The sequence below is a fragment of the Pipistrellus kuhlii genome, unplaced genomic scaffold, assembly GCF_014108245.1.
Source record: "Pipistrellus kuhlii isolate mPipKuh1 unplaced genomic scaffold, mPipKuh1.p scaffold_m20_p_34, whole genome shotgun sequence".
Classification (NCBI taxonomy): Eukaryota; Metazoa; Chordata; class Mammalia; order Chiroptera; family Vespertilionidae; genus Pipistrellus; species Pipistrellus kuhlii.
The window spans coordinates 3597323-3625307 of record NW_023425534.1 but is presented as its reverse complement, the minus strand read 5'-3'; the positions used below and the strand labels follow the sequence as shown (position 1 = coordinate 3625307).

General features: G+C 59.9%; 1 protein-coding gene across 3 annotated transcripts; it reads right to left on the bottom strand.

Annotated features, from left to right (window-relative positions):
- Window positions 1-122: 122 nt before the first annotated feature.
- On the bottom strand, window positions 123-27681 carry H6PD (hexose-6-phosphate dehydrogenase/glucose 1-dehydrogenase). 3 transcript variants are annotated; one of them, XM_045570592.1, is made up of 5 exons: window positions 27415-27681; window positions 17579-18215; window positions 16503-16620; window positions 6384-6653; window positions 123-4924 (listed from the first exon to the last, which is right to left on the bottom strand). In XM_045570592.1, the coding sequence occupies exons 2-5, from the start codon at window positions 18194-18196 to the stop codon at window positions 3564-3566; spliced, it is 2367 nt and encodes a 788-aa protein (XP_045426548.1). In that variant the 5' UTR covers window positions 18197-18215; window positions 27415-27681; the 3' UTR covers window positions 123-3563. The 3 variants fall into 3 exon arrangements, with proteins under 3 accessions (XP_045426548.1, XP_036316766.1, XP_036316767.1); XM_036460873.2 differs by lacking the exon at window positions 27415-27681 and adding an exon at window positions 22131-22326; XM_036460874.2 differs by lacking the exon at window positions 27415-27681 and adding an exon at window positions 20520-20646.
- Between the last annotated feature and the right edge of the window lie 304 nt (window positions 27682-27985).

Genomic DNA, 27985 nt, shown 5'->3' with positions numbered 1-27985 from the left:
GACAGGATGCAGCCGCTGGGCTGGCCCGTGTCTGCAGGGGGCCCTCTATGCTTCCCTAGCCCCTCCTCTGAGGACACACAGCCCGCACCCCCCAGCTCTCACAGAAAGAAGGAAAACAGGGATTTTGGCAAAACAATTTTATTGTTTAAAAAAATATATGTTGCATCTCACATAGAAAAAGTCATTTTGAAACTGAATGTGTCTGTTTGAGGCCTCTTTAAGGGCCCAGTTTTCCCATAAAAACGAGGCAGTTCTCTTGGCAAAAAGGCACCGCAGAGTCTTGCTGCTTGGCAGAGGTGTGTCCGTGCCCACTGCTCCCCCCCTTCCCCCCGCCCAACAGCCCAGGGGTCTCCCCGGCTCCCTGGTCAGAGCCCAGTGCCGTCTCCCAGCCCCGGGCAGAGGACAGAGGGCAGAGGACGGACACCATCACACCTGCGTCCCTGCCCCACCCCCTCCAGGCGTCTTGCTGGCAACTGCCGATGAGGCTGTGGGTGTTTCCACTGAAAAAACTGTTTCTGAAAACCCAACTGTAGACGGTCTGATGGGCGCTCTCCTCCTTCCTACCACACCATCCCGGGGGCAGGGAGGACGGGCGCCCAGGCCGGGAGCCCGGCAGAGCTGAGCCAGCTGGCGGAGTGCCAGTCCACGGCCACGAAGCACCGTCTGCAGAGACACGGGCGGGAGCACGGACAGACGGGGGCTGTGGTTAGCAGAGAGCGGCTCCCGGATCACAATCAGATTCCCGCTCACAGCAGCCTGGAAAGTCCCCTCCTTTCCAGACACACATGGCAACCGGCTTCTCCAGAGATGCCGGTCTGACGGCCCAGGAGGCCACTGCGCTGCACCAGCACCCGGGGCTCCAGAGGGAGGCGCCCCGCGGGGCTGGGAGGGCCGGCTAGAGTCCTAAGACCCGGCTCAGGAGCACCTGGCCTGTTGCCATTAGACACCAGTTCCACAGTCACCGGCGAAGGAGGCTCGGGACCACCTCACAGGGTGCTGAACAATCAGACGACACCACACCACGCTGTGCAGAATGTTTAGTCTTTAGCCCGGGACTTAGCCCCCGTCACAATCGCTGCCAGGCTTCTGGGGAGCGCTTCCTCACCACCCACCCCTCCTCCCCCCGCCAGCAGCCCTGAGGTGCTGGGGGAGCCCCTGCTCTGGGCCTGGGCATGAGGCTGCAGGACTGGGAAGCCCGGGTTCGAGGCCCAGCATGGTGGCAGTGTCCCCGTGGGAGCCAGCAGGCGTGCTCCCTCCCAAGCCGGGGTCCTTGGCGTGGAACGGGGTAAAGCCGGATTCCAGCAGCACTTTTCACACTATGGATCAGCTCAGTTAGCGGATGATGGGCAGCATTTTCTCAACGAGACAGAAAAGAGGACATGCTCCCAGGCCGGTCCTGACCACACTGAGCTGGAGACAGGGCTCTGGCTGTGGGCCACGGGCCCAAACGTTTGGAAACCACCAGCTGAGCTTCCCCGCTCAGGGCCAGGAGGGGAAGGGGAAGGGGAAGAGGGAGGGGAAGGGTGGGGAGAGTGAGTGCTGACAGGGCCCCCCGGGGGACTTTTAAGACAGCAGCGGATTGTGGAAGGAAACCTTTGGCATTTTTGCCCCAACTCCCCCCAGACAAAGGGTGCATTCGGGGCAGGCAGCCCTCTAAGAACAGGACATGCTCGGCTCAGGCTGCAGTGACTCACGGTTATTCAGAAGTGGTGATGGCTCACCCTTTATCCCAGACTGAAGCGGGAACGGGAGGTCCCGTCCGCTCTGGTGTTACAACCCCAGAGGAACACGTTCCCAAGGAGCAGCTGGGGGGGTGGGGGTGGGGGGGGAGCTGGGGGCCCAGGGAGGCAGAGTGCAAGAAACGGGAGCAGGACAAGGGGAATTCCTGGGACACGGGGAATTCATGGGGGTCAGACTGCAAAACACGGCAGGGATGGTGCCTGAGCGCCCCCACGTGGCCACCGACCTGCAACCACCTGTGTCCACCAGCATCTCTAGAGCCAAAAGGCCAAGATGCTGACTCCCCACCAGGCACTGATTCTGTGCTGCCGAGGTCAGCGGCGGCCTGCCAGCGGAAGCAGGATTTTAACAGGAGCCCCTGGACAGGGACCAGCTCCCAGGCTCCCACCCCACACAGAAGCCACAGTCTTTAAATTGTAGCCGAGGAAAGTCTGAGCAGTCAAAAGCAGAGAAATGGATTTCGGGGGGCCCTCCTCACCAAGGACAGCCCTCTGATGGCGTCTGTCTCGGTGAGGGGGGCGCAGTCACATGAAGCATCTTATTCCTGACAGCACAGCGGGGGCATGCCCAGGTGGAGCTGAAATACTCTGTCCCGTCACTGGTGATTTTATAAAGCATTTCAGACACCCCGGGGGGGGGGGGGGTCTCGGGAGAACAGGCCCCGTGGGCCCCGCTTCTCGAGAGAGGAGCACCTCACCCATTCCTAGGAGAGGTGGCCCTGCTCCTGAGCCTCCCACAATGCAGCGGTGCAGGGAGCCTCCCACAATGCAGCGGTGCAGGGAGCCTCCCACAATGCAGCGGTGCAGGCAGCGGCAGAGGGGCGGGCAGGCAGGAGGCTGCCGGTGGGGTGCCGGAGAGGCAGAGTGAGGAGGGTGCTGAGCCCCGGCTGCTGGAGCTGCGGCCGCCCTAGCAAAAGGCCTGGCTCCTGTCTGGTCCGATCAGAGCGTCTGGACGATGCATCGCTTGGTGTTACATCTCTCCCCCAGAGAGCTGTCCCCATCAGAGGACGAGATCTTTCCTGGTAAGCCAGGGAGGACCCTGCGAGCAACACCTACCCGGAGGTCCTGAGAGGGAAAGAGCCCTCGGGAGGGAACCCTGGATGGCCTGAGGCTGTGCCCAGCGTGTGCCCAGCGGCCAGGGTGGGGTCCCCCCATGCAGAGGTCATTGCTTAGGAAGGGCCCCGAACAAGTCACAGGGTTTTGGCACGGTTATAGCACCCAGTATTTGTGGCTGTGTTCTTGTCATCAACTTCCTGTCTATACAGGAAGTCTGGGGACAGCCAACTTACCAAGGAGGGATGGACGCCCCCAAGTTGGGAGGAGGAGGAAGGAAGGACACACGGAGCAGGAGGCAGCCCACGGGAGCAGGACGGCAGCTGAACAGCAGAGGCTCCGGGAGGAAAGGGAAGCAGGAAGGGAAGAGGCTGCAGGACTGGGAAGCCCGGGTCTCCAGGCAATCCCAACGCCTGCCCGGCACGGCCCCTGCACCCGCTGGGCCAGGCTCCCTGCTGAAGCTGGGAGCACCCGCGCCCAGCCTGGCCACGAGGCAGGCTGATGCTGATGTGGAAGCCCCAGACTCCCCGTTAGGGGGACGCCTCTCCCTAACCTGGATCTGAAGCTTCTCATGAGCCTCCATCTCCTCCTCGTCTCCGGGTCTGACCACATCGGGACAGGGACCATCAAAGGGGTTGGACGGGGCCTCTCCCGGGGCTGACCCTGGGGCACCCGGTTCCAGAGAGCCAGGCGCCCGGGCAGGTGGCAGGACTCGGGAGGGGGGAGGACAGGGGGCAGACTGCCCGGGAGTGAGCGGAGGGCGAGGCCCCATCACCCCAGAAACGCCTCGTAGTCCATGTACCACACCAGCTGGCCGGACGCGGGCCGCACGCCCGAGATGGGCCACTTCCTGGGCTCGTGGCCGACGCGGCTCACCAGCAGGGCGATCTCGCGCTTCAGCCGGCCCATGACCAGCACGGCCACCCTCCGGGCGCGGTTGATGAGGGGCAGGCTGAGGCTCATGCGGCGGCGCGGGCCCGAGGGGCTCTCGGTCAGCACCACCAGCGGCTCGCCCTCCAGGCCGGCGGGCGACTGCGGGAAGAGGGAGGCGGTGTGCCCGTCGGCGCCCATGCCCAGCAGCACCAGGTCGAAGCTGCTGTTGGCGACCAGGGCGGCGATGTCCTCGGCGTAGGCCTCGGCGCCCCGGTCCTCCTCGGCGCAGAGCCGCCGGTGCCGGTGCACGGGCATGGGATGCACGTTGTAGTGCGGCACCCGCACGTGCTGCAGCAGGTGCGTCTGCAGCCCCTGGAAGTTGGACTCGGGGTCCCAGAGCGGCACACAGCGCTCGTCCACCAGCCACAGGTGCGTGCGGGCCCAGGGGAAGGCGTAGTGGCCCATGGCCAGCTGCTGGAACAGGGCCACGGGGCTGGAGCCGCCCGACAGCGCCAGGTGGAACTGGCCGGAGCGCCGCACGGCCCTCACGGCGGCCGCCTCCACGTCGCCGGCCAGCTTGGCGATCAGCTCCTCGGCCCAGGCGGTGACCAGCGGGCCGTCTCGGTACGTGGCCTTGAGAACCTGGAAGTCGCTGGGCGTGGGGGCGGAGCCGGGCCCCGGCACCAGCTGCTCCGCCTGCTGCACCGAGAAGGACAGCTGGCCGCCGCTGAACTCGAAGTCCAGCAGGTGGCCGTGGTCCGCCCCGCCGGGGTACAGGCGGGGGGCCTCGCGGGCCAGGCTGTCCAGCAGGGGCGTCCAGAAGGCCCAGGAGGCCAGCAGGCTCTCGGTGGCGATGAAGGAGTCCTTGCGGCCGTGGAAGATGCGTGAGATGAGGACGGAGTAGGCGTCCTGCTCGCGCTCGGGGCGGTAGACGTGGAAGTCGGACAGGGGGCGGCCGAAGAGGCGGAGCCCGGGCGGGCCCGCCGCCTCCTCCCAGCCGCGGGGCAGCGCGGGCCGGAACAGGTTGCGGCTCACCAGCACGGCGGGGCCGCCCAGCGCGCCGTGCCCGATGTGGAAGACCACCTGGCGCGGCAGGCAGGCGCTCTGCTCCGCGGCCCAGCGCGCCTCGCTCTGCACACAGCACGCCCGGTTCCGGAGCAGCACCCGCACGTAGCCCGCCCGCTCGTCCAGGGCTTTGCCCGACATCAGCAGGAAGGGGACGCCCTCCCAGCGAAGGTTGTCCACGTGAACGAGGACGCCTGCGGGACGAGGACAGGGGGGTGACCCTCCAGCGCGGACACGGGCTTCCGCCCGCTCGCCTCCCCTTCCTGCCTCCGCCCCGCTCTGGGCACCCACGGCCTAGCTAGGCCCACCCCCCCTTCACCCCTCCCATGACCTTCCCTCCGGCGGTGCTCAGAAAGCAGCCTCGCCAGGCCAGTGTGGCTCCGTGGTTGAGCATCAACCTATGATCCAGAAGGTTAACAGTTCAATTCCCGGTCCAGGGCACAGGCCCGGGTTATGGGCTCAATCCCCAGTGTGGGGCATGCAGGAAGCAGCCGATCGATGATTTCCCTTCATCATTGACGTTTCTATCTCTCTCTCCCTCTCCCTCTTGGAAATCAATACAAATATTAAAAAAAATAATAAAAAAAAAAAAAAAAAAAAAAAAGAAAGAAAGGAAGAAAGAAAAGCAGCCCTATGGCAGCCCTAGCCAGTGGATAGATTGTCAGCCTCGGACTGAAGGGTCCCGGGTTCAGTTCTGGTTAAAGGCATATCCCTCATTGTGGGCACATCCCCAGTGGGGGGGGGGGGGGGGGGTTGCAAGAGGCAGCTGATGGATGATTCTCTCTCATCAATGTTTCTAACTCTCTATCCCTCTCCCTTCCTCTCTGTAAAAAGCCAATAAAATATATTTTGAAAATAAATAAATAAAGGCATATACCTCAGTTACAGGCTCGATCCTGGCCCCGGTCAGGGCTTATACGGGAGGCAACCAATCGTGTCTCTCTCACATCAGCATTTCTCTGTCCCTTCCCCTCCCTTCCCCTCTCTCTAGAAATCAATGAAAAAAATATGCTCAGGTGAGGATCAACCAAAAAAGAAGAAAAAGGAGCAAGAAAAACAGCCTCGGGACCATCGCAGACACCGCCTCTTCTAAGCTCACCGACCCCGAGGAAGGAGAGCTGGGCTGAGGTGGGACCCAGAGCCTCTGAGTCCCAGGATGGGGGAGGCTGGCTGCTGGGGGGCTGGGCGGGGGGGGGGCACTTAGGCATGCCTGAGCAAGGTCATGTGCAGAAGGGAGGGGTGTGCAGGTAAGGCGGACTTCAAGGGCGGGTGGGGGGTGGACTAAGGGCCAGGCTGAGGGTCCCCGGGACTCAGCTCCCGGCCCGGGTCCCATCCCTGTGCCCGCGGGCCTCGGCAGGTTTCCCGCCGTCACTGAACCTCACACCTCCTCCTCTAAGCGGGATAATGACCACAACTGCCCCGTGGTGCCGTGAGGACCGCATGAGACGATGTGTATGGAATGCCTGGCACTCAGCAGTGCTGCTCCCGTGCGGGTATGATCTGCCGTCTGAGGGGCACCCCTCCCAGAAGGCCTGAGCCTCGGGGACTGCCCAGAGGATGCTCTGGGGGGGGGGGGGTGCTTCGGCCAGTGGCCGGACAGGCTCGCAGCCTCACTGGGGGGTGGGGGGAGCCCGCGCCCGGCCCGGGGCCCACCTGCGAAGGTCGGCGTGAGGCTGAGGAAGCCGGCCGGCTTGTGCAGCTCCCGGCGCACCTGCTCGCTGTAGGCCTGGTACTGGCCCAGCACGGCGCTGCCCCTCCGGAGGCCCCGCAGCGCCTGGAACACCTGCAGCTTGTGCCGCAGCACGGCCTCCGAGCTGCCCACGTCGAAGGGCAGCTCCATGGCCACCAGTGTGAGGATCTCCGTCAGGTGGTTCTGCAGCACGTCTCGGATGACGCCGTACTCCTCATAGAAGCTGGTGCGACCTGCGGGGGGAGGACCGGAGCCGTGAAGGTGGCCACACGCCCCTGTCCCGAGGTGCACCGAGACCCCAGCCCGGCGCCTGTCCGCACCCACGCCCCGTCCGCAGAGCCCACAAACATGGGTTATGTGGAAACCCCTGGAGCCATTTAAGAGACCGCATCACACTCTGGGCTTCTCCAGGAAGTGGTGGGAAGGCTCTGGCCCCAGCCACGGCCAGGCTGCATGTGCCCAGGACCCGGCCCCATGGGGAGGGCCTGGCTCTGCGGTCCGAGGGCCGCTTACTGTGTGACCTCTGAGTGTCTGTGTCTGCCTCCCGCCGATCAGCGGGGCTGACAACTGCCACCCATTACCGAGTGCACCAAGGTGCCAGCAACGTGCAGGCGCCAAGGACACACACAGGCCCTTATCTTCGGCTTCTGGGGAAGAAGGTGGAGGGAGGACAAAGTAAGTCAACAGAGAAATGAGAGATGTGACAGAGGCAGAGAAGGCCCCTGAAATGGGTCAGCCTGGCAGCGGCAGGGAGAGCAGTTCCAGAGCGAAGCCTGAGGCAGATGGAGCCAGACTGGCTCATGGCCAGAGGGAGGGACAGGGGCCCAGAGCCCAGGTGAGGGGGGGACTTGTTTCTGAGCTCAGGGGGAGCACCTGGTGGGTTTCAAGCAGGAAGGGACAAGCTCAGAGGCGCCTTCGGCCTAGACCATGCCCGCTGGGGGGAAGAAGGCTGTAGAGGTGAGGGGAGAAGAGCTGTAGAGGTGAGGGGAGAAGGGCTGTAGAGGTGAGGGGAGAAGGGCTGTAGAGGTGAGGGGAGAAGAGCTGTAGAGGTGAGGGGAGAAGGGCTGTAGAGGTGAGGGGAAAAGGGCTGTAGAGGTGAGGGGAGAAGGGCTGTAGAGGTGAGGGGAGAAGGGCTGTAGAGGTGAGGGGAGAAGGGCTGTAGAGGTGAGGGAGAAGAGCTGTAGAGGTGAGGGGAGAAGGGCTGTAGAGGTGAGGGAGAAGGGCTGTAGAGGTGAGGGGAGAAGAGCTGTAGAGGTGAGGGGAGAAGGGCTGTAGAAGCAAGGAGCCCAGGGACAAGGCTTTAGTGGGAGCACAGGGGCTAGAGGGAGGGATGACTGGGCTGCTGAGCAACGAGGAGGAGCCAAAGTGACTCCTAGAATCAAGGCCTAAGTGAAGGAGAGTGGTGGAGCCATCGCCACGGTGGGGAGACGGCGAGGAGCAGCTGGATGGAGGGAAACACGAGTTCCGTTTCAGGTGAGTTCCGGCTGGACATGCCTGTGGAGACGCCCCGTTGGCGGTGGACGAGGTGAGGGAGGAACACAGACTGGCACGGCCGCAGCACAGCCCAAGCCCGCTGTGGCCCAGCCCGGTGCAGAGGCTCCCGTGCCTTCTGCTCACACCGCAGGTCCCGTGGCGCGGCAGCCACCACGCCTGTCCCTGCTCCCCCGGGGCAAGAGAGGACTTGGTGAGGACAGCAGCGATGGGACGGTTCTCACACTCTCTCTCTCTCTCTCTCACACACACACACACCCTCCTCCGGAGCTCGGCGTGAGCTATGACTGTCAGAGTCAAGTGCAGATGCTCCACTGTCTGAGAGCGAGGTTCCAGCACATGGGAGGGCTCCTGTCCCCAGCCGAGGACACACAGAGGAGGGCGATGGTGGGTGGGGGCTTGGCATGCCCTGTCCACGATGAGGCTAGTTCTCACCCCCGCAGCGCCACTCGGCCGCCATCAGCTTTGGGAGATGTCCCTGACCTCTGGCACCCTCTGTGGGCCCTGCCTCCTGCCCACTCCTGCCCGACTCAGTGCCCGCCCGGCGACACCCGGAGCCCCATGGGAGCAGGAGCTGGTCCCTGCTCAGAGCGGCTGCCCTGGTGCCTGAGAGCGCCGCCTGCAGCCACGGGACGCTGAACGGCGGAGAAAACGCTTAGACACGCGTCACCATGTAACAACTGCAAAAAACACGTTGATGGAAAAAAACATGAATGCTTCCTCAAAAATTAATACTGAACACAGGATGGAGAATGGCCAGAGAAACAGAACCTCGACAGGAAACCTGCTCCAGGAACTTGGGAATGCTTTCCGTGTCAGAAACAGGGAAGGAGTCAGTTATTAGAAGCCAGACCTCAGAGACTGTCCTGAGTGCAGGATGAAGGGACAAAACAGCCACCTCCAGCCCACACTCAGCACCGCGCCCTCCAAATGCCACAGCCAAGTCAGGGTCAGGCAGCCATGGCAGCAGCAGGCAGAGCCAGGGCGGGTCTACCGCAGTTTGGAGCGCTACAGGCGGGGCGGGAGGCAGTTTCGGGGGGACCCGGAGACACGAGAGCCATTTCAAAGTCGGGTGGGGGCATGTGGTATTTGCTGTGCCCCAGTCCTGTGGATCTTATGTGCATTTTGTACGCATTCCTTTTTATCGAGTCAATATCTAGTTCACACAAACAACAGGAGGGATCCTTTTTCAGGTGGCATGGCCAGCACACTGCCCTCAGCGGCCACCAGGGCCTGAGTAAGGTCCCGAGCCCCCTGCCTGCCCGGCTCCCAGCGCGGCTCCGGCAGCTGGACGTGAGCAGGAGCAGGCAAGGGAACAACCCGCCCTGAAAGCAGCCCAACAGGCCACGCCAACACGGGGACCAGTGCTGTGGGCGAGGGGAGGCCGCAGCCGCCTGCAGGAAGGCGCCGTGTCCCCGTGGGGGCGCGCTGACTCTTCTCACCAGGAGTTCGGCATCCCTGGCCAGAAACCCGGGACAGCAGACCGTCCAGCCCTGTCCAGCCGCATGCTCAGAGTCCCAAAAAGACAATGGCCAAGGCCGCCCCACAGCGTTCGGACCATCAAAGCTCTTACAACATTGCTGAGAAGACACCAGGAAAAAGCTGTGACAATAACAACAAATGGGTATCATTCCGCTCACTCCTCGCATACCGATATCTAAGGACGTCCTGCTGTGACCCCTGGGCCCAGAGAAGTCAGGTAACTTGCCCAAGGTCACACAGCTGGTTAAGGTTTGAACCCAGGCAGTTGGCCCCAGCACCTGCAGTTCTTGCCACCAAACATCTCCCTTTCTACTTCCTCCACCCCACTGAAACGACCATAGGACACGGCACTCAGGGTGACGCTTGGTGGCCCAAGCACCAGGGACTTCAGAACGGAGCACTGTGGTTGGAGGAGCAAACTGAACAGGGATCCAGAGAACGGGATAGGTCAAAGGTCGGGGACCCCGTGCCTGGGGGCCAGTGCGGGTGTGAGGGGGATGGGGCAGCGCTTACGTCCCCCGGGACAGTTAAATGCCTCCGCTGCCAGCAGGTGGTGCCTCGTGGAGTGTGGGCTCGGGTGACCAAGCCTTCTAATTGTTTTGGAGAACATAAGCATTTGGGCCAAGGAGCGTAATCTCATGGTTTTCCAATGTGCACACATAGTTCAGATTGCTTAAAATGCTGCGTGTCTCAAAGGCATGCATGTTGGGCTGACTGTCCCTGGGCCACATCCCAGTTGGGTGGACAGCACTGGCCAGAGGGCAGAGGCCCCAGCACTGTTCAGAGGCAGCGCCTGGCCCGGCAGAAGCAGCGGCTGTGGCTGGGAACAGCAGGCATCCAGGACGGATGCGAAGGGCCTTGGGAACTAGACTGAGGAGTCTGAGAGCCAGTAAGTTCTTGACCGCAACTAGTTAAAGAGCCACCATGTGACCCAGCAATCCTACTGTCACGTATACACAAGAGAAAGGAAAGCGTACGTCCACACAAAAACCTGTACATGGATGCTCATGGCCACATTGCTCCCGGCAGCCACCAAAGAGCAGCGTCCTGCATGTCCACTTGCTGACGAACGCAGGACTAACATGTAGTCTGCCCACAGGACGGAGTATTAGGCAGCATTGAAAAAGGTCGCTCTGGCAAACGCTACAACATGGGCGAACCTTGAACACATCACGCTAAGGGAAATAAGCCAAACACAAAAGGCCACAGATCGTATCAATCAGCCCATTGATGTGAAACGTTCAGAACAGGCAAATCCATAGAGACAGAAAGGTCCGGGGCTGCGGGGGGCTGGGGGAGAGGAGGGAGTTAGAGGCAGGCGCTTCTGGGGGTGACGAGAATGCTCTCAAGTGGGTCGTGGGGATGGCCGCCCCACTCCGTGAACATACGGGAGGCACTGAACTGCACACCTCAAAGGGGTGAACTGTGACACATAATCACCTCTCCATAGAACTGTTTTACAAAGTGGAGACATGAGAGGCGCTGTGGGGAGACCAGGCGGCCAGGGCCTGCCGGTGACCTGTCGGGGCGGCCGAATGACAGTAAGCGGGGCGGGGTGCGGGGAGCAGCAGTGTCCAGAGGCAGCTCAGGGTCGGGGCCTGGAGTGGGGTCTCCGCCCGGCCATGCCTTAGCCTGTGGCCCGGGGAGTGGCTGTCTCACACGTGCTCCCAGCGGGGCTGCTGGAGGCTAATGAGCCCGCACACACGCAGGCCTGGAACCGTGCCTGGCACACAGGCAGCACCATGAACACCGGCTGGTGTTGGCACTGCTCAGGGGCGGCATGAGAGGGGCCCGGCCAGGCAACTCGGACAGCAGTCACCACGTGGGAATAAAGAGTTAGAAAGAGTCGTTATATTTCATGAGAAAAATGCAAGGATGGTTTTAGTCCTAACGCTGCTGAGTCGGAAGAGGTGGTGTGGCCTCCAGTGAAGAAAACCTAAAAGGTGCCGGGCTAGTGTGGCTCAGCGGTTCAGCATCCACCTACAAACCCAGGAGGTCATGTTCGATTCGGGTCAGGGCACAGGCCCCGGTTGCGAACTCAATCCTGGGTGTGGAGCGTGCAGGAGGCAACCGATCAATGATTCTCTGTCATCATTGATGTTTCTCTCTCTCTCCCCCTCTCCCTTCCTCTAAAAAGAAACCCTAAAAGGTAGCTGGTGGTCTGAGATGGGCCTGGGGAGGCAATGATGGGAAGGATATGCTGGATTTCGTCAAATCAAAACTGCCATCGATGGTGAAAGAATCATTTTTTTTACAACCTCGAAGAAAAGGAGTGCCAATTCAACCGCCATTTCGCCAGTGGGAAATCCAACTTCAGAGATGGGGAAGACGTGTCTCAGAATCAATGAATCGCAGCGGACTTAAGAGTATAAAGAGAATAAAGCTTTGCAAACAGAGGAATTTTTGATGGCGAGAACACAGCAGAGTCCTTAAAAGCCCTGTTATCTGCTTACTATTCATTAGCTGAGCAAATCCCTCAGTGGCCCTCTCCTATTTTTATCCCTCCCGATCCTCGGGGAGCACGCACTTCGAGGCGTCCTGCCCGCTGTGTAAAAGAGCGCTTCCTCTCCTCCTCATTGCAGGCGCCTGGGGGTGCCGCGTTCGGCGCCGCCCACAGATTGCAGACTCTGATCCTCCCCTGGCTGGCTGTCTTCTCAGAGTTCAAGTGCAGTGGCCCGAACCTGTGCCTCTCAGAGGGAGGCCTGCAGCTAAGCACAGGCCCAGGGAAGGGAGGGCGAGGACTCCAGAAGATGCCAACAAGCTGGGCTGTTCTAGCTGCCACCAGCTGTTGTGGACTTTTTTTTTTTTTCCTGAAAATGATCTATATTGACCCCTCGAAACCTCAAGGGGTGGCATCCCAGGGGAGGCAGGAGAAGTCTGGGAGATGGAATAGCAAAGGAGACTTTCTCCTTTGGCCTACTCATTCCACTTCGGAAATATACTTAAGAGTAAGGTGACCTGACGTCCCACTTTTGGCGGGACAGTCCTGATTTTTAACAATTTGTCTCAAGTCGTTAAAAATCAGGACTTTTTTAAAACGCCACGGGACACGGGACAAATTGTTAAACATCGGGACCGTCCTGCCAAAAGCAGGATGTCTGATCACCTAAACTTAGAGGGAAAATAAACGTAATACTCATAAGTGTTCTAGAATATATTCACAAAGTTATGGTTGCACAGCTTTGTGAATATATTAAGAACTAGAGAACTGTACATTTTAAAAGGGTAAATTTTATAAAAATATATTTTTATTATTTCAGAGAAGGAGAGAGAGAGAGAGAGAGAAACATCAATGATGAGAGAGAATCACAGATCAGCTGCTTCCTGCACGCTCCCAACTGGGGATGGAGCCCGCAACCCAGGCATGTGCCCTTGACCGAAATCGAACCTGGGGCCCTTCAGTTTGTAGTCTGATGCTCTATCCACTGAGCCAAATCAGCTAGGGCTAAAAGGGTAAATTTTGTGGCATGTGAATTATATCTTAACATTTTTTTGAAAGCTCACAAAGAACTATTTAAATTAGCAAAAACTGAAACAACCAAAATGCCTAAAAATAGAACAATCCGTACTCTGTGACATAAACAGAACTGAACAGAAATATAGAGCTCCTAAAAGGTATATATTAGCCCGGCTGGTGCAGCTCAGTGGTTGAGCACCACCCTATGAACCAGGAGGTCACAGTTTGATTCCCAATCAGGGCATATGCCTGGGTTTCGGGCTAGATCCCCAGTAGGGGGAATGCAGGAGGCAGCCAAACAGTGATTCTCTCTTATTATTAATGTTTCTCTCACTCTTGCTCCCTCCCCCTCTCTGAAAGCAATAAAAATATATTTTAAAAATAAAAATAAATAAGTCAGGTGGAACCCAGGGCCTGAGGCCATGCCCACTTCCTACCCTTGCAACATATATAGAGAACAGCACTTCCGGTTGTAAAGTATTCCCATGTTCATACACCATCAGATTTAACCCCCAAGACTCTCTGAGAGAGGCAGACGGGGAGAGACAGACGGACAGACCCCGGGTCGCCGCCCCCATGTACAGAGATTGCTGGGGCCGGAAACCGGTCCTGTTGCCTCCAGGTTACGGGAGATCCCAACTTCCTGGTACAAACAGGGCTTTAAAAGCACAAGAAACTAAAAGCAGCTGAGACCGCACCAGTGCCTTCTGGGATCACTAAAAACAAAAAGGGGGCGGGCCCAGGAGCGAGCGCCCACTGGTCAGGGAGTCTGGCACTGCCTGGCACCGCCTGGCTCGCCTTGGCCGCTCTGCAGATGGGGCGGGAGAGGGGGCGGGAGGGAGGCGGGTGCCCTGCTGAGTGCGCTTCGGCCCCTCTGGCACACCAGCCGGTTCTGGGAGGACCCGGCTGCCCGTCCCGCAGTGACAGGCACCGAGCGGCCACTCTGCCCTCAGAAGTGGAATGCATCACGCTCCATCCTCAGGGCAGGACAGGGACCCTCGCTAGCCGGGCCTCAGTCCGTCAGCGGCCCAGCCCTCCTTCCTCAGAGCCTTTCCCAGTAGCCCAGACTGGGACCCGCAGGCGGCATCTCCACAGAAGCGAAGTGGCCCACCGAAGTCACTGCTTGTGTGGCCCACAGGGCGGTGACAGGGGACCCGGTCCCAGGCTCCTGCGACTCTCAGGGGCTCACTGGATGGGGACCCCTCAGGAGGGCACCCGATGAGAAGAGGGAGCTGCACTGCAGCTGGAGGGAGGCCTGCGTCTTCCTCCCCTCCTCCCGTCTGTCTCTCTCAGCGTCTCTCTCCCTCTCCCTCCCTCCACCCCCTCCCTGCTGTCTGTGCAGCGGCCTTGACGCTGCAGCAAACTCCTCTGGGCCAGAAGCTGAGGCAGAAAAGGAAGAAAAAAGCCACCGCAGCCGTGGAGGGAGGGAGCTGGGGCAGCCAGCCCCGTCCCCGTGGATGGGAGTGAGTGGGTGGGGACATCCTAATGACCTTGCAGCTCACAAGTCCCTCTCCCGGGCCTGCAGCTGCTCAGGCCAGTACAGCTCAAACCCCCGCCCCTGCCAGCACTCGGGTGGTAGTCCAGGCTGCCACCAGGGACCCCCCCTGCCTCCCTCACAGGACTCAGTGAGGGCTGAGCACCTGCAGAAGGAGAAAGCCAGGGGCTGAGGGCTGGGGTGCTAGAGGGAGAAGGCCCCACTTTGCCCTCTGGCTTAATGGTCGGAGCAGAGCGCTGGGCTCAGAGCTGCCTGCTGGCCACACTCAGTCCCATTGCAGCGGGCGGTGACCCCCAGCAGCAGGGAAAAGACTGCCCTGCCTGTTTCCTACCCAACCCAGAGAAGGTGAGCCGAGGCCTGACATGCTGCACATGGGGCTTCCTGGCCATCGTGGGGGGGCTGCAGGGTCCAGGCTCCAAAGCAGGACCCAGAGGGGACAGCGAGGCTCAGTGCTCGGGGCACCAGAGCTGCACAGGCCACTTCCTGGATGGGAAGAATGTGTGTCCTAAGTCCCAGTGGGGTCGGAGGGAGAGAGAGACAGAGAAAGACAGAGACACACACACGCACACACACACACACACACACACACACACAGGAGACAGAGAGACGGCGAGAGAGAGACACAGAGACAGAGAACTCACTTCCTTTAGAATGTTGCCCTTTGTCTAGGCCCTGGCTCCATGGGGATCCTGCAAAGAAACCCACAAATGACAACGGGGCCCCAAAATGAGAGGCCATGGCGCCCACTGGGACCTCCAGACAGTGCGGCTCTTCCCCAGCCTGGCGCAGGCACAGCAGCAGCTGCCAGACAGCGTGGAGGAGGGGAGTCCTGCGCCCTAGCCCTGCGGCGAGCAGGCCATTCCAGGCAGACAGAGCAGGGCAGTGCTGGTCCCGCAGCAGGTGCGGCCGGCTCCTCATCCTGCGGCCCTCGGCCCGCCCCCGCACAGGGCCTGCGAGCATCCTCTGCAGACAGAGCAAGCGGAGGCCCCGCCCTCATGCCGCCAGGACCTCAGACACACAGGCCCAGGAGGGAGCCCTGGCCTGAGCCCTCGCTAAGGACACAGGGGGATCTGGCAGGGCTGGGGGGATCCCGAGACCCCGGAAAGCTCACTGCGTGGGGACCTCTCTTCTGATGGGGGTCCGGGCTGGAGGAACCCGGCTCCTCTGAAGGACGGCAGTGCACTTCGGGCCTGGCTCCCAAGGGCTGCCTGATGCCCCTGCCCACGCACCCCTGCCTGCCTCATCCAGTTTGGAGTATGTCCCCATAAACTCTCTCCCCCCATGAATGTGTGAGGTACTGGGGGACAGAGGCTGCATCTCACTGCTCCCCCTGTCACCAGATCTAGCTCTGCATACACGTCCAAAGAGGAGGGAGAGCAACTGGAGAGAGCAACCAGGAGAGAGAAGGAAAAAGAGGAGAAGGCAGAGAACAAGGGACAGACATCCTCGTCCCCCACCCAGGCCTGAGGGTCCGGTCCCGCTCCGCCCAGGCACACAGTGCGGGGCAGGGCGGGCCTCGGTTCCTCACTTGCAATGGGGTATTAGCGGTTCCTACATCATAGGGCTGTTATAAGATTACAGTGAGTTAATGCTTATGTTGTGCCGGGGACAGGGCTGTATAATTATTGCGGAATATTAGTAAGAGCAGCAAACACTAAATGCTAACATGTTCCAAGCATGAACGTGATGCTCATGAGCATTAGATCTCACGGAATGCGGACAGGAGCCTGAGAAGACCAGTGGTGGGTCCCACCTCGTCGCCCTCCTGCAGGTAGGAGAGCCGAGGCACTGAGGGTCCCCAGGTGAGAGGTGGGGGAGCCGGCAGGCACCAGGCAGAGGTGGCCACTTGGACGAGTACAAAAGTCTGAGGAAGCCTCACGCGACCCGACTGTCCCCCGCACCCCCAGAGAACTCGGGGTACCTTCTGGCACTTACTGCTGGCCAACCGCTCAGCATCAGAGCCACACTGGCCTGAGGAGACCCCACGCTCTGAGGGCAGCGCTGGCCACTCAGGTCTGCCTGCAGGGCCCTGGGGGCTAGGGGTCCGCACACCAGCGACAGCACCCTCTGCGAGGCACTGGCAGGCAGAGGGGCAGCCAGCGCCCAGCAGACACCGGGCGGGAGGACGAGGCGGCGGGAGCGGGACCCTCCACGCACCTTCGGCGTCCACCGTCTCCTTCAGGACGATCTCCACCCGCTCCACGTGGTGCCGGCTCCACAGGCCGTCCAGCGCCTTGCGGTTCTGGTCTCGGAAAGGCAGGATCTGGGCCACGGCCTGGCGGGGAAGCAGACGGGGTGCTGCGGGGTCTCCTCGGGACCGAGGAGGAGGCCTGGCTCCCAGGAGGGCCCCACCCTCTCTTCCCGACTCCGAGAGGCCGTCAGAGCGATGGCCCTGGCCGTCAGGCTTCCCACCTCCCACTTTAGGTGACCGCCCCAGGGCCGCCAGCCTTTTAGTTTGTCAGGAGAGGAAATAGTTAAGATGATCTTTTGCCTCTTACCATCAACATTAAATATCAGAAAGATACTGTAACACCAAAAATGGAATAAGGAAAGCTTCAGCTCGACATTGTGCTATTTTTTTTCATTTTCTCATAAGCAAGTGACATCTCCCCGGGACAGGCCTGGCTGAGGGCCACTCTGGGAATGCTGACACTCAATGGGGACGGACGGAGAGCCACGCCTGAGGCCAGGGCTCGCCGCCGGTCAGCACCGGGCACGCAGGCGCGCTCTCTGCTGGCGTTTCCGGGGGGGCGGTGGGGGGTGTGTGTCCTAACGGGGCTCCCAGGGTGCAGAAAGCTGAGGTGTGTCCCTCGGGTCAGCCCCACGCTCTGCCACAGGGCCCAACTGAGAAGCAGGGGTCTTAGGTCCCTATTCTGTTCTAAGATCGGAACCCAGGAAGAAAAGATACTGAAAACCAGGCCACTGGGGGTGGAATAAGGTATCAATTCTAATTCCTACAGCACAGCCAGCCGAAGCCGGGCTCAGACCCCAGTGTCTCGGGGCCACCTCCAGAAGGGGCACTGGGCACCGCTGAGAGATCAGAGCACAGCCCTTGCTGGGAAAAAGGACAGGGCACGAGGACAAGGGCCACACAGACCGGCTCACCTTCTGCCCTTCGCCCTCTCACCTCCCGCCCAGCTTCAAAACGACCACGGAGCCATGTCTCCCACAGCTTCAGGCCAACCCCACAGTCAGTGTCGTGGCCCCAGCTCGCTCCGGCCTGGCAGGCTCACCTGCTTGCCCAGGTAGTGGTCCACCCGGTACATCTCCTCCTCGTGGAAAAAGCTGCCGAGGTCCGCGGCCAGCTGCTGGGCTGACTGGTGGTTGTGGCCGAAGGGCTTCTCCAGGACGACGCGCAGCCAGGCGCCGGGGCCGGGGCGGCAGCTGCCGTTGATGCTGCGGGCGATGTCCGCGTAGGCGAAGGGCGGCACGGAGAAGTAGAAGATGCGGCCCGCCTCCCAGAGGCCCTGGCGCTGCACCAGCGCCTCAATGTCCTTGTTCAGGGCCGCGTAGTCCTCCGTGGTCTTCAGCTGGTGGTACTGGCTCAGCCGCTGGAACTGGCCCTTGAGCTCGGTACAGCGATCGGGCGTCACATCCTTGGGGCAGGAAAGGGCCTCCAGGATCTTGGCCACGACCTCCTGGCCCTGCTCGGTGGCCGTCAGAGCAGCCCCGTGGAAGCTGAAATTGTGGCCCTTCCCCGCCTCCTCCAGGTACAGCTGGAACAGCCCCTGCCACAGGTACTTCTTGGCCAGGTCCCCCGTGGCCCCCAGCAGGACCACGGAGACGTGTCCCTGGAGGCCCTGGGCCCGCAGGCAGCCCAGAAGGGCCATGCACACTGCCACCAGGAGCATCCTCCAGAAGCCCGGGCGCCTGGGAGAGACACACAGAAGGAGGAAGGATCAGACACGCTCAGGTGGCGTGATGCAGGCAAACACGATTCCAGGCTATCGAACATTTCCTGCCTGGCAAGAAACAGCCACGTGTTTCTCAGGAAACCGCTAGTCCCAGCGTTCGCTGCCCCCCCCTCCCCCCGCTCCTCCTGGCAGCTTGTGTTAGTGCCAGGAAGCCGGCGGGTCGGCAGTGTGCTCTGTCAACAGGACTCTGCCGGGAAGGGGGCAGCCCCGGGCAGAGGTGGGACGTTTTGCTCCAGGAACATGGGAAGGAGGCACAGCCGTGAGGGAGGCCTCAGGGCCGCCATGGGATCGGAGCTGTCCACCTCATGGCCACGGCCAGTCTCTGCCCAGCGCGCAGGCTGCCTGCACCATCGGGGCAGCTCGGGAAGGTGGCTGGAGCTGTGAGAGATGCCACCCCTCTCCCCTCTCCCCTGGCTTCTCCCAGTGCACTGGCTCCAGCACACAGCGAATACACCGGGGGATAAAAGCACAGACCGGAACCAAAGAATTGAGTTCAAATCTCAGCGCAAGCCCTCACCTTGGACAATATCACGACCTCTGTTCCTCGGTTCCTCACTTGCAATGGGGTATTAGCGGTTCCTACATCATAAGGTTGTTACGAGATTACAGTGAGGTAATGTTTATGTTGTGCGGGGACAGGGCTGTATAATTATCGTGGTATATTAGTAAGAGCAGCAAACACTGAACGCCAACACGTTCCAAGCATGACCGTGATGCACGTGAGCATTAGGTCTCACGGAATGCGGACGGGAACCTGAGACCCAGTGGTGGGTCCCACCTCGTCGCCCTCCTGCAGGTAGAAGAGCCGAGGCACTGAAGGTCCCCAGGTGAGAGGTGGGGGAGCCGGACAGGCACCAGCCGCTGGCTCTGAGCTAACTGCACAGCAATGGCACGCTGTGGCCTCCCCCAGGCGGGCCTACCACTTGGCTGGTTGGAGCAGCTGACACGTATGAAGGGCGAGAGGCCTCGGACCTGCCACAAACACACCAGGGGAGTCGACTTCTCTGGCCTCTGTTCAAACCGAGGTTGTAAAGCTCATCGGGCTCAGTTTTACTCCCAGGCTCCCCATCCTTCCATTTCCACCAGGGCCTCGCTCCGAGGGAGAGGCAGGAGTGAGAAAGGAAGGAAGGAGTCGGGCCAGCAGCTGGGTCTCAGGAACAGGTGGGGGAATGGGTCCAGCCTGGCTGTGCTAATGAGGAAGGGACTAGGCCCAGCCGTGTGGCTCAGTGGTTGAGCATCGACCTATGGACCAGAAGGTCACGGTTCGATTCCCACTTAGGGCACATGCCCAGGCTGTGGACTCGATCCCTGGAGCGTGCCCTGAGGGAGGTAGCTGACCAATGATTCTCTCTCATCGCTGACGTTTCTCTTCTCTCCCCCTCGCCCTTCCTCTCCGAAATCAATACCATGTCAATATTTATTTATTTATTTGGAACTAGAATGACTGATTAACACCCATTATGGCAGGCAGATAAAAAATGAAGGGAATCCTCCACCACAAGTCTGTAATCTGGTCTACAGATAGGGAAACTGAGGCTTAAAGAAATCACAGGAAGTGACAGAAGCCCTGCAGCCCCGGCCAGCCGACCTTCCGCAGGCTGCATCGCCCCTGGATCGAGGCCCGGGATCTGCCCCCTGACTCAGGCATCTGACCCCCTCCTCCACTTGCCCTGTGCCTCGTCCTCATCTCTGGGGACCCATCCCCGAGACAGCACCGTTAGCAGCCAAACCAAGAGGAGATCCGACCACAGTGTCGGCACCAGCGTGCACAGGACACCGACATTTCCCGATTGCAGCTTTAACTGGAGGACCGGGGGCTCCCCTCTCCTTCACCTGCCCCCCGCCCCCCAATGCAGAGGAGCCACAGGCCCCTCCACTTTCTCCTCCTGCTCTCCAGCTCCTGGCCCTTCAAGCATTTCCTTCCTAAGTGGCAATGCCCTGTGGGGAGGGAGGAAGAGCTGCAAGGTCAGAGCAGGAGGAAGGTGAAGCCTGCAGCCGCCAGCTGGCAGGCTGCGTCTCAGGGCTCCTGATCGAGCAGCGGCCAGGGTTCTGGATGTGCCAGGGGGAAGGAGCTCAAGAACCTCCGGAGGCTGGGGGGGCAGGTGAGGGAGCCCATGGGCCAGAACCGCCGGCCCGACCCCAGAAGGCTGCAGAGAGCTGCGATGGATGGCCCGGGCCTGCCCGCCCGCCTCCCAGTCCCTCTGTAACCCGGTTCTGACTCAGCCTCCCCTGACAGCCGGTTTCCAGTTTGCCCCCTCACCTCAGCGTATGTCCCAGAACTCCGTGAAACAAGCACAGATCAGAGCTACCCGCGATTGCAGCAAGTCTGCTTACTCTGTGGTTGCTAAACGCCCGGGAACAGCTCCTCCCTGAACCAGTGTGGGCGGTGTGTGAGAGTGAGAGTGTGTGTGTGTGTGTGTGTGTGTGTGTGTGTGTTTGGATTTGCTTATTGCCATGTTTGCTTAACCTTAACAGTGTTTCTCAAACCTTAATATGCATCTGGGTCTCCTGAGGATTTTTTTAAAACGTAGATTCTGGTGCAGAGGGCCTAGGGAGGGGCCGGAGAGCACACTTAGGACAGCCAGACTCCGGGATACGGAGCACTGAGTCTAGAGCGGCAGTTCTCAGCAGAGGGGCCCAGGTCCAAACACACACACCTGCCTCCTGCTCCCTTCACCACGCGATGGGCACCTCGGCATCCACGGCAGCTCAGACCTGCCTGTCCAGCCGGCTGCCGACCCCCTGAGCCCGATGCTAATGCCCCAGGTTCCCGAGCAGGCAGCGTGCGCGGAGGGCTAAGTGCCTGACCTCCCCCAGGCGCCTGTGGAGGAGGCTCAGCGCGGAGGCCGTCTGACAGCTGCGGAAACTGTAGGGGCAGCTGAGGGGCCACACAGCCTGAGCCTCCGTCTGTGTAGAGCGTGGCATTTCAATCAGAGGACTGGCTCAAAGCCACCTCGGGCTCAGCCACACGACCCTGGCTTGGCACACAGTAAGTCCCTGCAACAGTGAGGGTCCACGTCTCCTCAATGACAAACAGGGCCCCCGGGGCGGCCCCCGCACGCGCCTGTGGCCTGAGCCCGCTCTGCTCACGGCTCTGCTTGGGGAGGTTCCGCTGAAGCTCCTCCTCCTGCCTCCTCGCCTGCCCTGAGAGGGAAGGGCTGTGGAGGAAATCTAAAGCTACATTTCACGCGAGAGCATGGAGGGGGCGTTCTGACCGCTGACCTTGCTCTCAATCTCTTCTCTTTATCATTAATAAACAAGAAAACCCTCAGTGAAAAGGTGGAGAAGCCACAGGCAGGACGGACGGAATAGCGGACTGAGTTGGAACACGTGGTGATTCTTGCCCGGGTTCACTGCTAAACGACCACACCACCTTGAACGAGACTTCTACCCGGGCTAGGCCCCAGCATCCTATCCAGGACATGAGGTCTGAGCTCCAGGGCCACCACACTCTGCGGTCCTCAACTCCTACGCTCTCCACGGAAAGAAGATGGCCATCTATTAACAGAGAAACACAGCCCGAGGCCAAAGTAGCAGGTGGAAATGCAGAACTAAAATATGAAGCAATAAAAACATAATAATAATAAAATATGAAGCAATGAGTGTCATTCAGAAATTAAGACAAAACTCTATGAAGCTGTAAGTTGCATGCGCAGAAAATGCAAGTTCATTTACAACCATTATTATTCAAGACACTCGCCAGAAACACAACACACAGCACAGGGCCGGCCCGAGGCCTCCTGCAGGGGTGCGGAGGTGGCAGGAGGTCTGCTGGCGGCTCATCAGGGCTTTGGGGCTGACCAGGCACCTGCCCAGGGTCCAGGCGCCCCAGCTCCAGACTGAGGGGTCTACAGGCATGCTGGGGACTCACCTTTCACAGCACAGCTCTGCTAACATGCAACGTGTGGGCGCTGGCTGCCAGAGGGTTTGGGTCAGAATCGGGGGGGTTCCAGTCCTTGCTTTTGCCCAAGCAAAAGAGGCGGCTGTGGGGCACCGCCCGCCGTGCCTGCCGGGGTCTGCACAGACCTGGAGGTGCGTGCCGCGCTCGGCGTGTCTGTAAAGCCCGGGAGGAAGCGGCTCTGGTCCCCTGGGCCCAGCAGCTGAGGGCGGGAGAGGAGCAGGAGGTAAAGGTCAGAGGCCGCTGCTGGCCTGCCCTCCCCAGCACAGCATGGCATCCACACCTCTGCCGGTACCCACAGCCTGGGCGCCCACTTTCTGTGTACCAGGCAGGAAGAAGGAAGGTTTTCTCAAACCACAGCCTAGGACTTTGGAATCTTTAAAAGGAAAACAAGTGAAACTAAAGATCCTTTCAACTGAAGTACAAAGGGCCGTGCCCAGTCCCTTCTGTGAGTGCCAACTCAATTTTCCCTCACTCTTTCCTGCTTGGGGGACCGTCTGTGCCCCCCCCCCCCCACACTCACGGTAAACTCAGGCCATTTTTCCTCCTCTCGGAGAGTACCTATCACCTCTTTAGGTACCAATCTGGGGTCCCCATGACCCAAACGGTGTGCTGGACGGAGCCCCCTTGTACCTCCACACAAGACTCAATGCTAAGCTTCCAGGAATTTTTCAAGCCACTTGTTAAGCACGGCCACTGTTAATAACGGGATGATACAAATTTAGAACTAAACCAATTATATTAAAAACACAGGTGAGATTGCATTTTACTATTATCTGTGCTCTTGCCATTAGTCCCACTGTTGCATCTGTAAGGGAAAATATTCTGTAGCAAGTGCCTGACCCTGGCCAGCCAGCAGTGTTTACACAACAGACATCGGCCAACACCACACACCAGCTCCCCACCAGCCCGCACCCCTGCCCGGGGGATTGTTACACATTTACCAGCATGCCCGGCCTGCTCTGCCAAGGCTGTTTCCAGGCTGGACTTTCTCCCCCTAGCCTGCATGCTCAGACAACCAACTGCTACTCTGACACCATTAGCTGCTGTCTACGAGACTTCCCACGCTGAAAATCAAACGAACTTAGCTCCCAGCCTGCTCCCCATGCACATGTCCCCGTTCTCAGTAAGTGGCACCTCTAGCCTTCCCGTGCTCAGGCCGGCAAACTTCGGGCCATAATGAGTCAGCAAATCCGACAGTTCTGTAAAAACGCCCACCTCTCTCACCTCCCAGCGCCACGCTGGCCTGGCCGCCCCTGGCACCTGTCTGGGCTGCTCAGAGACCTGCTAATTGGCCTCCCGCTTCCCTCTTCCCCGGAACACAGCAGGCAGAGAGATCTTTTACAGACGGGTCAGGTCACCGTGTTCTCTGTTCAGCGGCCTGAAGGGTCTACCGTTCTGGCCTCCTAGCTGTTAGCTCTTTGATCTCTTCCCCGGCTCCCCTGCCCCCTCGAGGCTCCAGCCACTCCTGCCCCCGAGTCTCTGTCCCTGCTGGTCCCTCGGCCTCACCTGCTTCTTCCAAAGATATCCACTTGGTTCACCCCTCAGCAACTTCGATTCTCTGCTGAAATGTCACCTCAGTGAGGCTTTCTCGGCCGACTCTGTAAAACCGGAAACCTCTCGTCCCCAAGTCAACCCGTTTCACTCCTCTTCACGGTACATGTCGCTATTTAATGTGTGATTGTTACTAGAGGTCTGGTGCACAAAATTCGTGCACTGTGTGTGTGTGTGTGTGTGTTGGGGGGGAGGGTTCCCCTCAGCCTGGCCTGAGCCCTCTCGCAGTCTGGGAGCCCTCGGGGGATGTCCGACTGACAATGGGGAGCAGGCCTAAGCCGGCAGTCGGACATCCTTAGTGCTGCTGCAGAGGCGGGAGAGGCTCCCGCCCCTCACTGCTGTGCTCGCCAGCCGTGAGCCTGGCTCAGGGCTTCTGGCTGAGCGGCATTCCCTCTGTGGGAGCACACTGACCACCGGGAGCAGCTCCTGCGTTGAGCGTCTGCCCTCTGGTGGTTAGTGAGTGTCAAGCAACCGGCTGTCCCACTGTTCGGTCAATTTACATATTAGCCTTTTATTAATAGGAGGTTTGTCTGTGACCCCTCCCCTCACAAGAACATACGTGCCGGTGGGGACAGAGGTTTCCGTGGCGGCTCAATGCATGTCTCCTGATCCAAAACAGGGGCCTGGCACTCAGAGGGCGAGCCATAAACATCTGCTGAATGAACAAGTAAACCCACTGGCAGGAGACCACCGCCGCCTGTGTGTGAGCTCTCTGCCTGAGCGATGGCACTCAGGAACAAGTCTCCAGCGGTGACATCCAGCACCGTGGCACGGCACACATTAGCAGCAACTTACTACTTGTGCCAATACTATGAATAATAAAAGAGATCTTTATAGAGTATTTAATCATATGTCCGATGCTAGACTGAGAGCTGGACATGTATCACACCACAGCCTAAGAAGTACTGACTGTCCCTGTTTCTAGAATGCGGAAAGAGGAAGTCAAGGCGGGGAGAGGTGAAGTAACTTAGAAGGTCAGGCAGGTCAGAGGTGACAGGATCTAAATCCAGGCAGACTGGCTTCAGCCCTACCGCCCTCCCTCCCTCACACCTGTAAAAATGCGTGACTCCAGCCCCAAACGGCGACACGTACACGTTGTATTAGGGTGGACACAGATCCTGCTCCTCTCACAGCCAGGACACGAGTGAATTACATGGCATTTCTCCAGCATCCGCCACCCTCACAGGGAGGCAGCTCTACAGCGTGTGGTCAAGCAGCCCCGAGCACCGGGCGCTGTGGTCAGCCTCAGGCCCCTCTGCCTGGCCGTGATTCACCCTCCTCCTTCCCCCTGACGTCAGGAAAGCCTTGTGTTTCAGCCTGAGCTGCTCTGTTAAAACCAGGAAGGTGCCTCCAGTTTCTGAAGTGTGAGAACTCGGGGTTCCAGTCCCGGCTCGGCCGCACAGCAGCTGTGTGACCTGGCACATGGCTTAGCCTCCCGTGCTTCCCCTCGGAGGGGACAGCACGCCGATCGGAACAAAACAAACGGGACGTTCCCTGTGGAGAAGCTTGGCGTACAGCAAGCACCCTAGGAACGTTAGCCTCACCGTTACGCAACCCACAGCGCCACCCATAAAGGGCCTTATTGTGAAACCAGCAGCGTCAGGAGTCCAGGGACTTTTCTCGCTAGCTTCCTGGAACGGCTACCAGACAATTAACCTCTAGGCAGAAAATGCCAAGGAACAACTAAGCTAGCTCATCGACAGCTTCCTGACCTTCCTACCACACAGATGGAAAAGCAACGGGAAATGATGCTGAAATGGTTATAAGTCCCCCCCAGCCCCAGAGGGGGTTTAAAACTGGGCCTAGAGAGCAAGGAGAGTAACCTTCTAACTCCCTAGCCTAGGGGTGTCGAACTCAATCAGAGAAGGGGCCAAAATCTAAAATCCAGCCTAAATCGCGGGCCGAATGGTTTACTGAACAGTCATAAACTGTCATTGTGATGGAAACGCAGCGGAGTGCAGTGATGACAGCGCGGTGCGGGCCACATTGCAAGGCCTGGCGGGATGGATTTGGCCCGCGGGCCTTGTATTTGACACATGTGCCCTAGCCCTAGGCCAGTGGTCGGCAAACTGTGGCTCACAAGCCACCTGCGGCTCTTTGACCCTTTGAGTGTGGCTCTTCCACAAAATACCACGGCCTGGGCGAGTCTATTTTGAAGAAGTGGCGTTAGAAGAAGTTTAAGTTTAAAAAAATGTGGCTCTCAAAAGAAATTCCAATCGTTGTACTGTTGATGTTTGGCTCTGTGGACTAATGAGTGCCGACCACTGCTATAGGCTTTCGCTTTACTGCCGAGGGCCTTTTCTCCAGCTGTAAAATGGGGATCATCGCCAAAACCCCCAGAAATTCGATGGGAGGACACAGTAGTGAGAACTCTCCCCAAGAGCCTCCTGGCTTCCAACGGGGGGCAGCAAGAAGCAAAACCAGACTCCCTGCTCTGGCCGGGGGAGGGTCAGACACACCCCAGGTGCAGTCTGCCAACCAGGATGACAACGCCATCCACAGAGTGAGAATGGCAGGGCCCCAGGTGACAGCGTGCCTCTCGGCTTCTTTCCTTGCCCTTAACCGTTTCCCTTCTCAATGGCCTAAAACCATCCGATAGGAACTTAGCAGCCCTGGGTGGGTGGTCCGTTGGTTAGAGCATAATCCTGCAAAACCAAGATACACCGAGGTTGTGGGTTTGGTCCCATCAGGGCACGTGTAAGCATCAACCAATGAATGCATAATAAGTGGAACAACCTATTCATGTTCCTCTATTTCTCTCACACATCATTGTTGAAAAACAATTTTTTTAAACAGAGTAACTGAGTAAACTCCAGCGTTTGGATACAAATGACTTGCGTGTTTGCCTGGAGCGGTTACTAATGAGCAGTCCTGTGTCTCAAAGAAAGTTACACAAAAAAGCTGCCAGGAAAGTGAGTTCTGTTCAGGCCAAACACGGAGTTTTACCCCAGGTGCTCCTGAAGCTTACACACTGGGCCTCACACGCTCCAACATTCAACCAGCCGTTCACTGCTGCAGAGTCAGAGCATGGCCTGTACACGCCACGCTGCACCAGCGCTCCCTCATCGCCCCCTTTCCGGGGGTGGGGATAACGGGGGGGGGTGGGGGGGGGAGCAAGGAACCGAGGCTTATAATGTTCCCGTAAGTTCTCATTTCAGGCAAAACTTTCCAATTTGAGCGAGCCGATTTTCAGAGCTCTGGGCAGGTTTACTTCTGGAAAACTAGTCCTTGTGCATTGGAAACGCTGGTTGAAACCCGAGGGCTAATGCAAAGATGAAGCAGATCCCAGGGAAAAAGCACCGAGTTCCTCCTCCCATGAGCCGCATTCCAGGGAGCGGGGTGTGTGTGTGTGTGTGTGTGTGTGTGTGTGTGTGTGTGTATGTGTGTGTGTATATGTGTGTGTGCGCGCGCGCGCGCCCAGAACTAGCCTCGCAGGGGCCAGGCTGCCAGCTGCAGATCCGCCAGCAGACAGACCTATGCCCAGGGGCAGGGCGCGGACAAGCCATTTATTTGCAGCGAGGGTGCCAGGGGAGTCCCAGCAAGCTCTGCCCGCCAGCTTCCCAGCGGCTGCAGCAGGCGGGGGTGGCGAAGGGGACGCCCCTGCGAAAGGCCCGCGGGTTTCACAGCCGCGCGTGGCCGGCGGCCGACCCACCGACCTCGGGTTCGGCCAAAGGAGCCGCGGGGAAGCGGGGGAAGAGCTTACTGCGTCGCGAAGTAAGAAGGTCGCGAAGCGCGGGGCGCCGCGCACCCTCCTTGTCCGCGGGCCGGGCGGCCGACAGGTGTGCGTCACGGCCCCGCGCCCACCGCGCGCTCGGGTTCCGCCAGCGGAGCCGGGGCGGCGAGCCGGGAGGGCGCGCTCAGCCCCGCGGCCCCTTCCCCGCCCGGAGCGCGGAGACGCGGGCGTCCTCGGCGCGCGCGCAGGGGGTCCCCGCGTCAGGGGCGCGCGCACACAGGGCGCCCGGGTCAGGGGCGCGCGCACGCGCACTGGGACTGAGCCCGTGGCGCGCGCTGGAGGCGGAGACGCAGGCGAGGCCACGCCCCCCGGCTCGGGTCAGAGGGCGAGGGGGCGGGGCCTCCGGGACGATTTCCGGGTTCGCGTGGTGGCCGGCGCTGCACTTGGGAGCGCAGGGCTCGGCCAGGCGGCGCGTCCTCCCTGCCGTTCGCGGCGCCGGGCCCCGCTGGGGGCGGAGGGGCTGCCTCTGAGACGCAGGGGCCGCGGGGAGAGGCTGTGTCCGGGCGGGAGCCCGGGAGCCTGCTCGCTGGCTCCTCCCCGG

Excerpts from the sequence above, each read along its gene's own strand:
- H6PD (XM_036460873.2), bottom strand. The coding sequence starts at position 22,156 with ATGTTAGCAGAGCTGTGCTGTGAAAG. Across the intron at positions 18,216-22,130 it reads GCAGAGCTGTGCTGTGAAAG|GCGCCCGGGCTTCTGGAGGA; the intron begins GTGAGTCCCCAG and ends TGTCTCTCCCAG. Across the intron at positions 16,621-17,578 it reads ACCACTACCTGGGCAAGCAG|GCCGTGGCCCAGATCCTGCC; the intron begins GTGAGCCTGCCA and ends CTTCCCCGCCAG.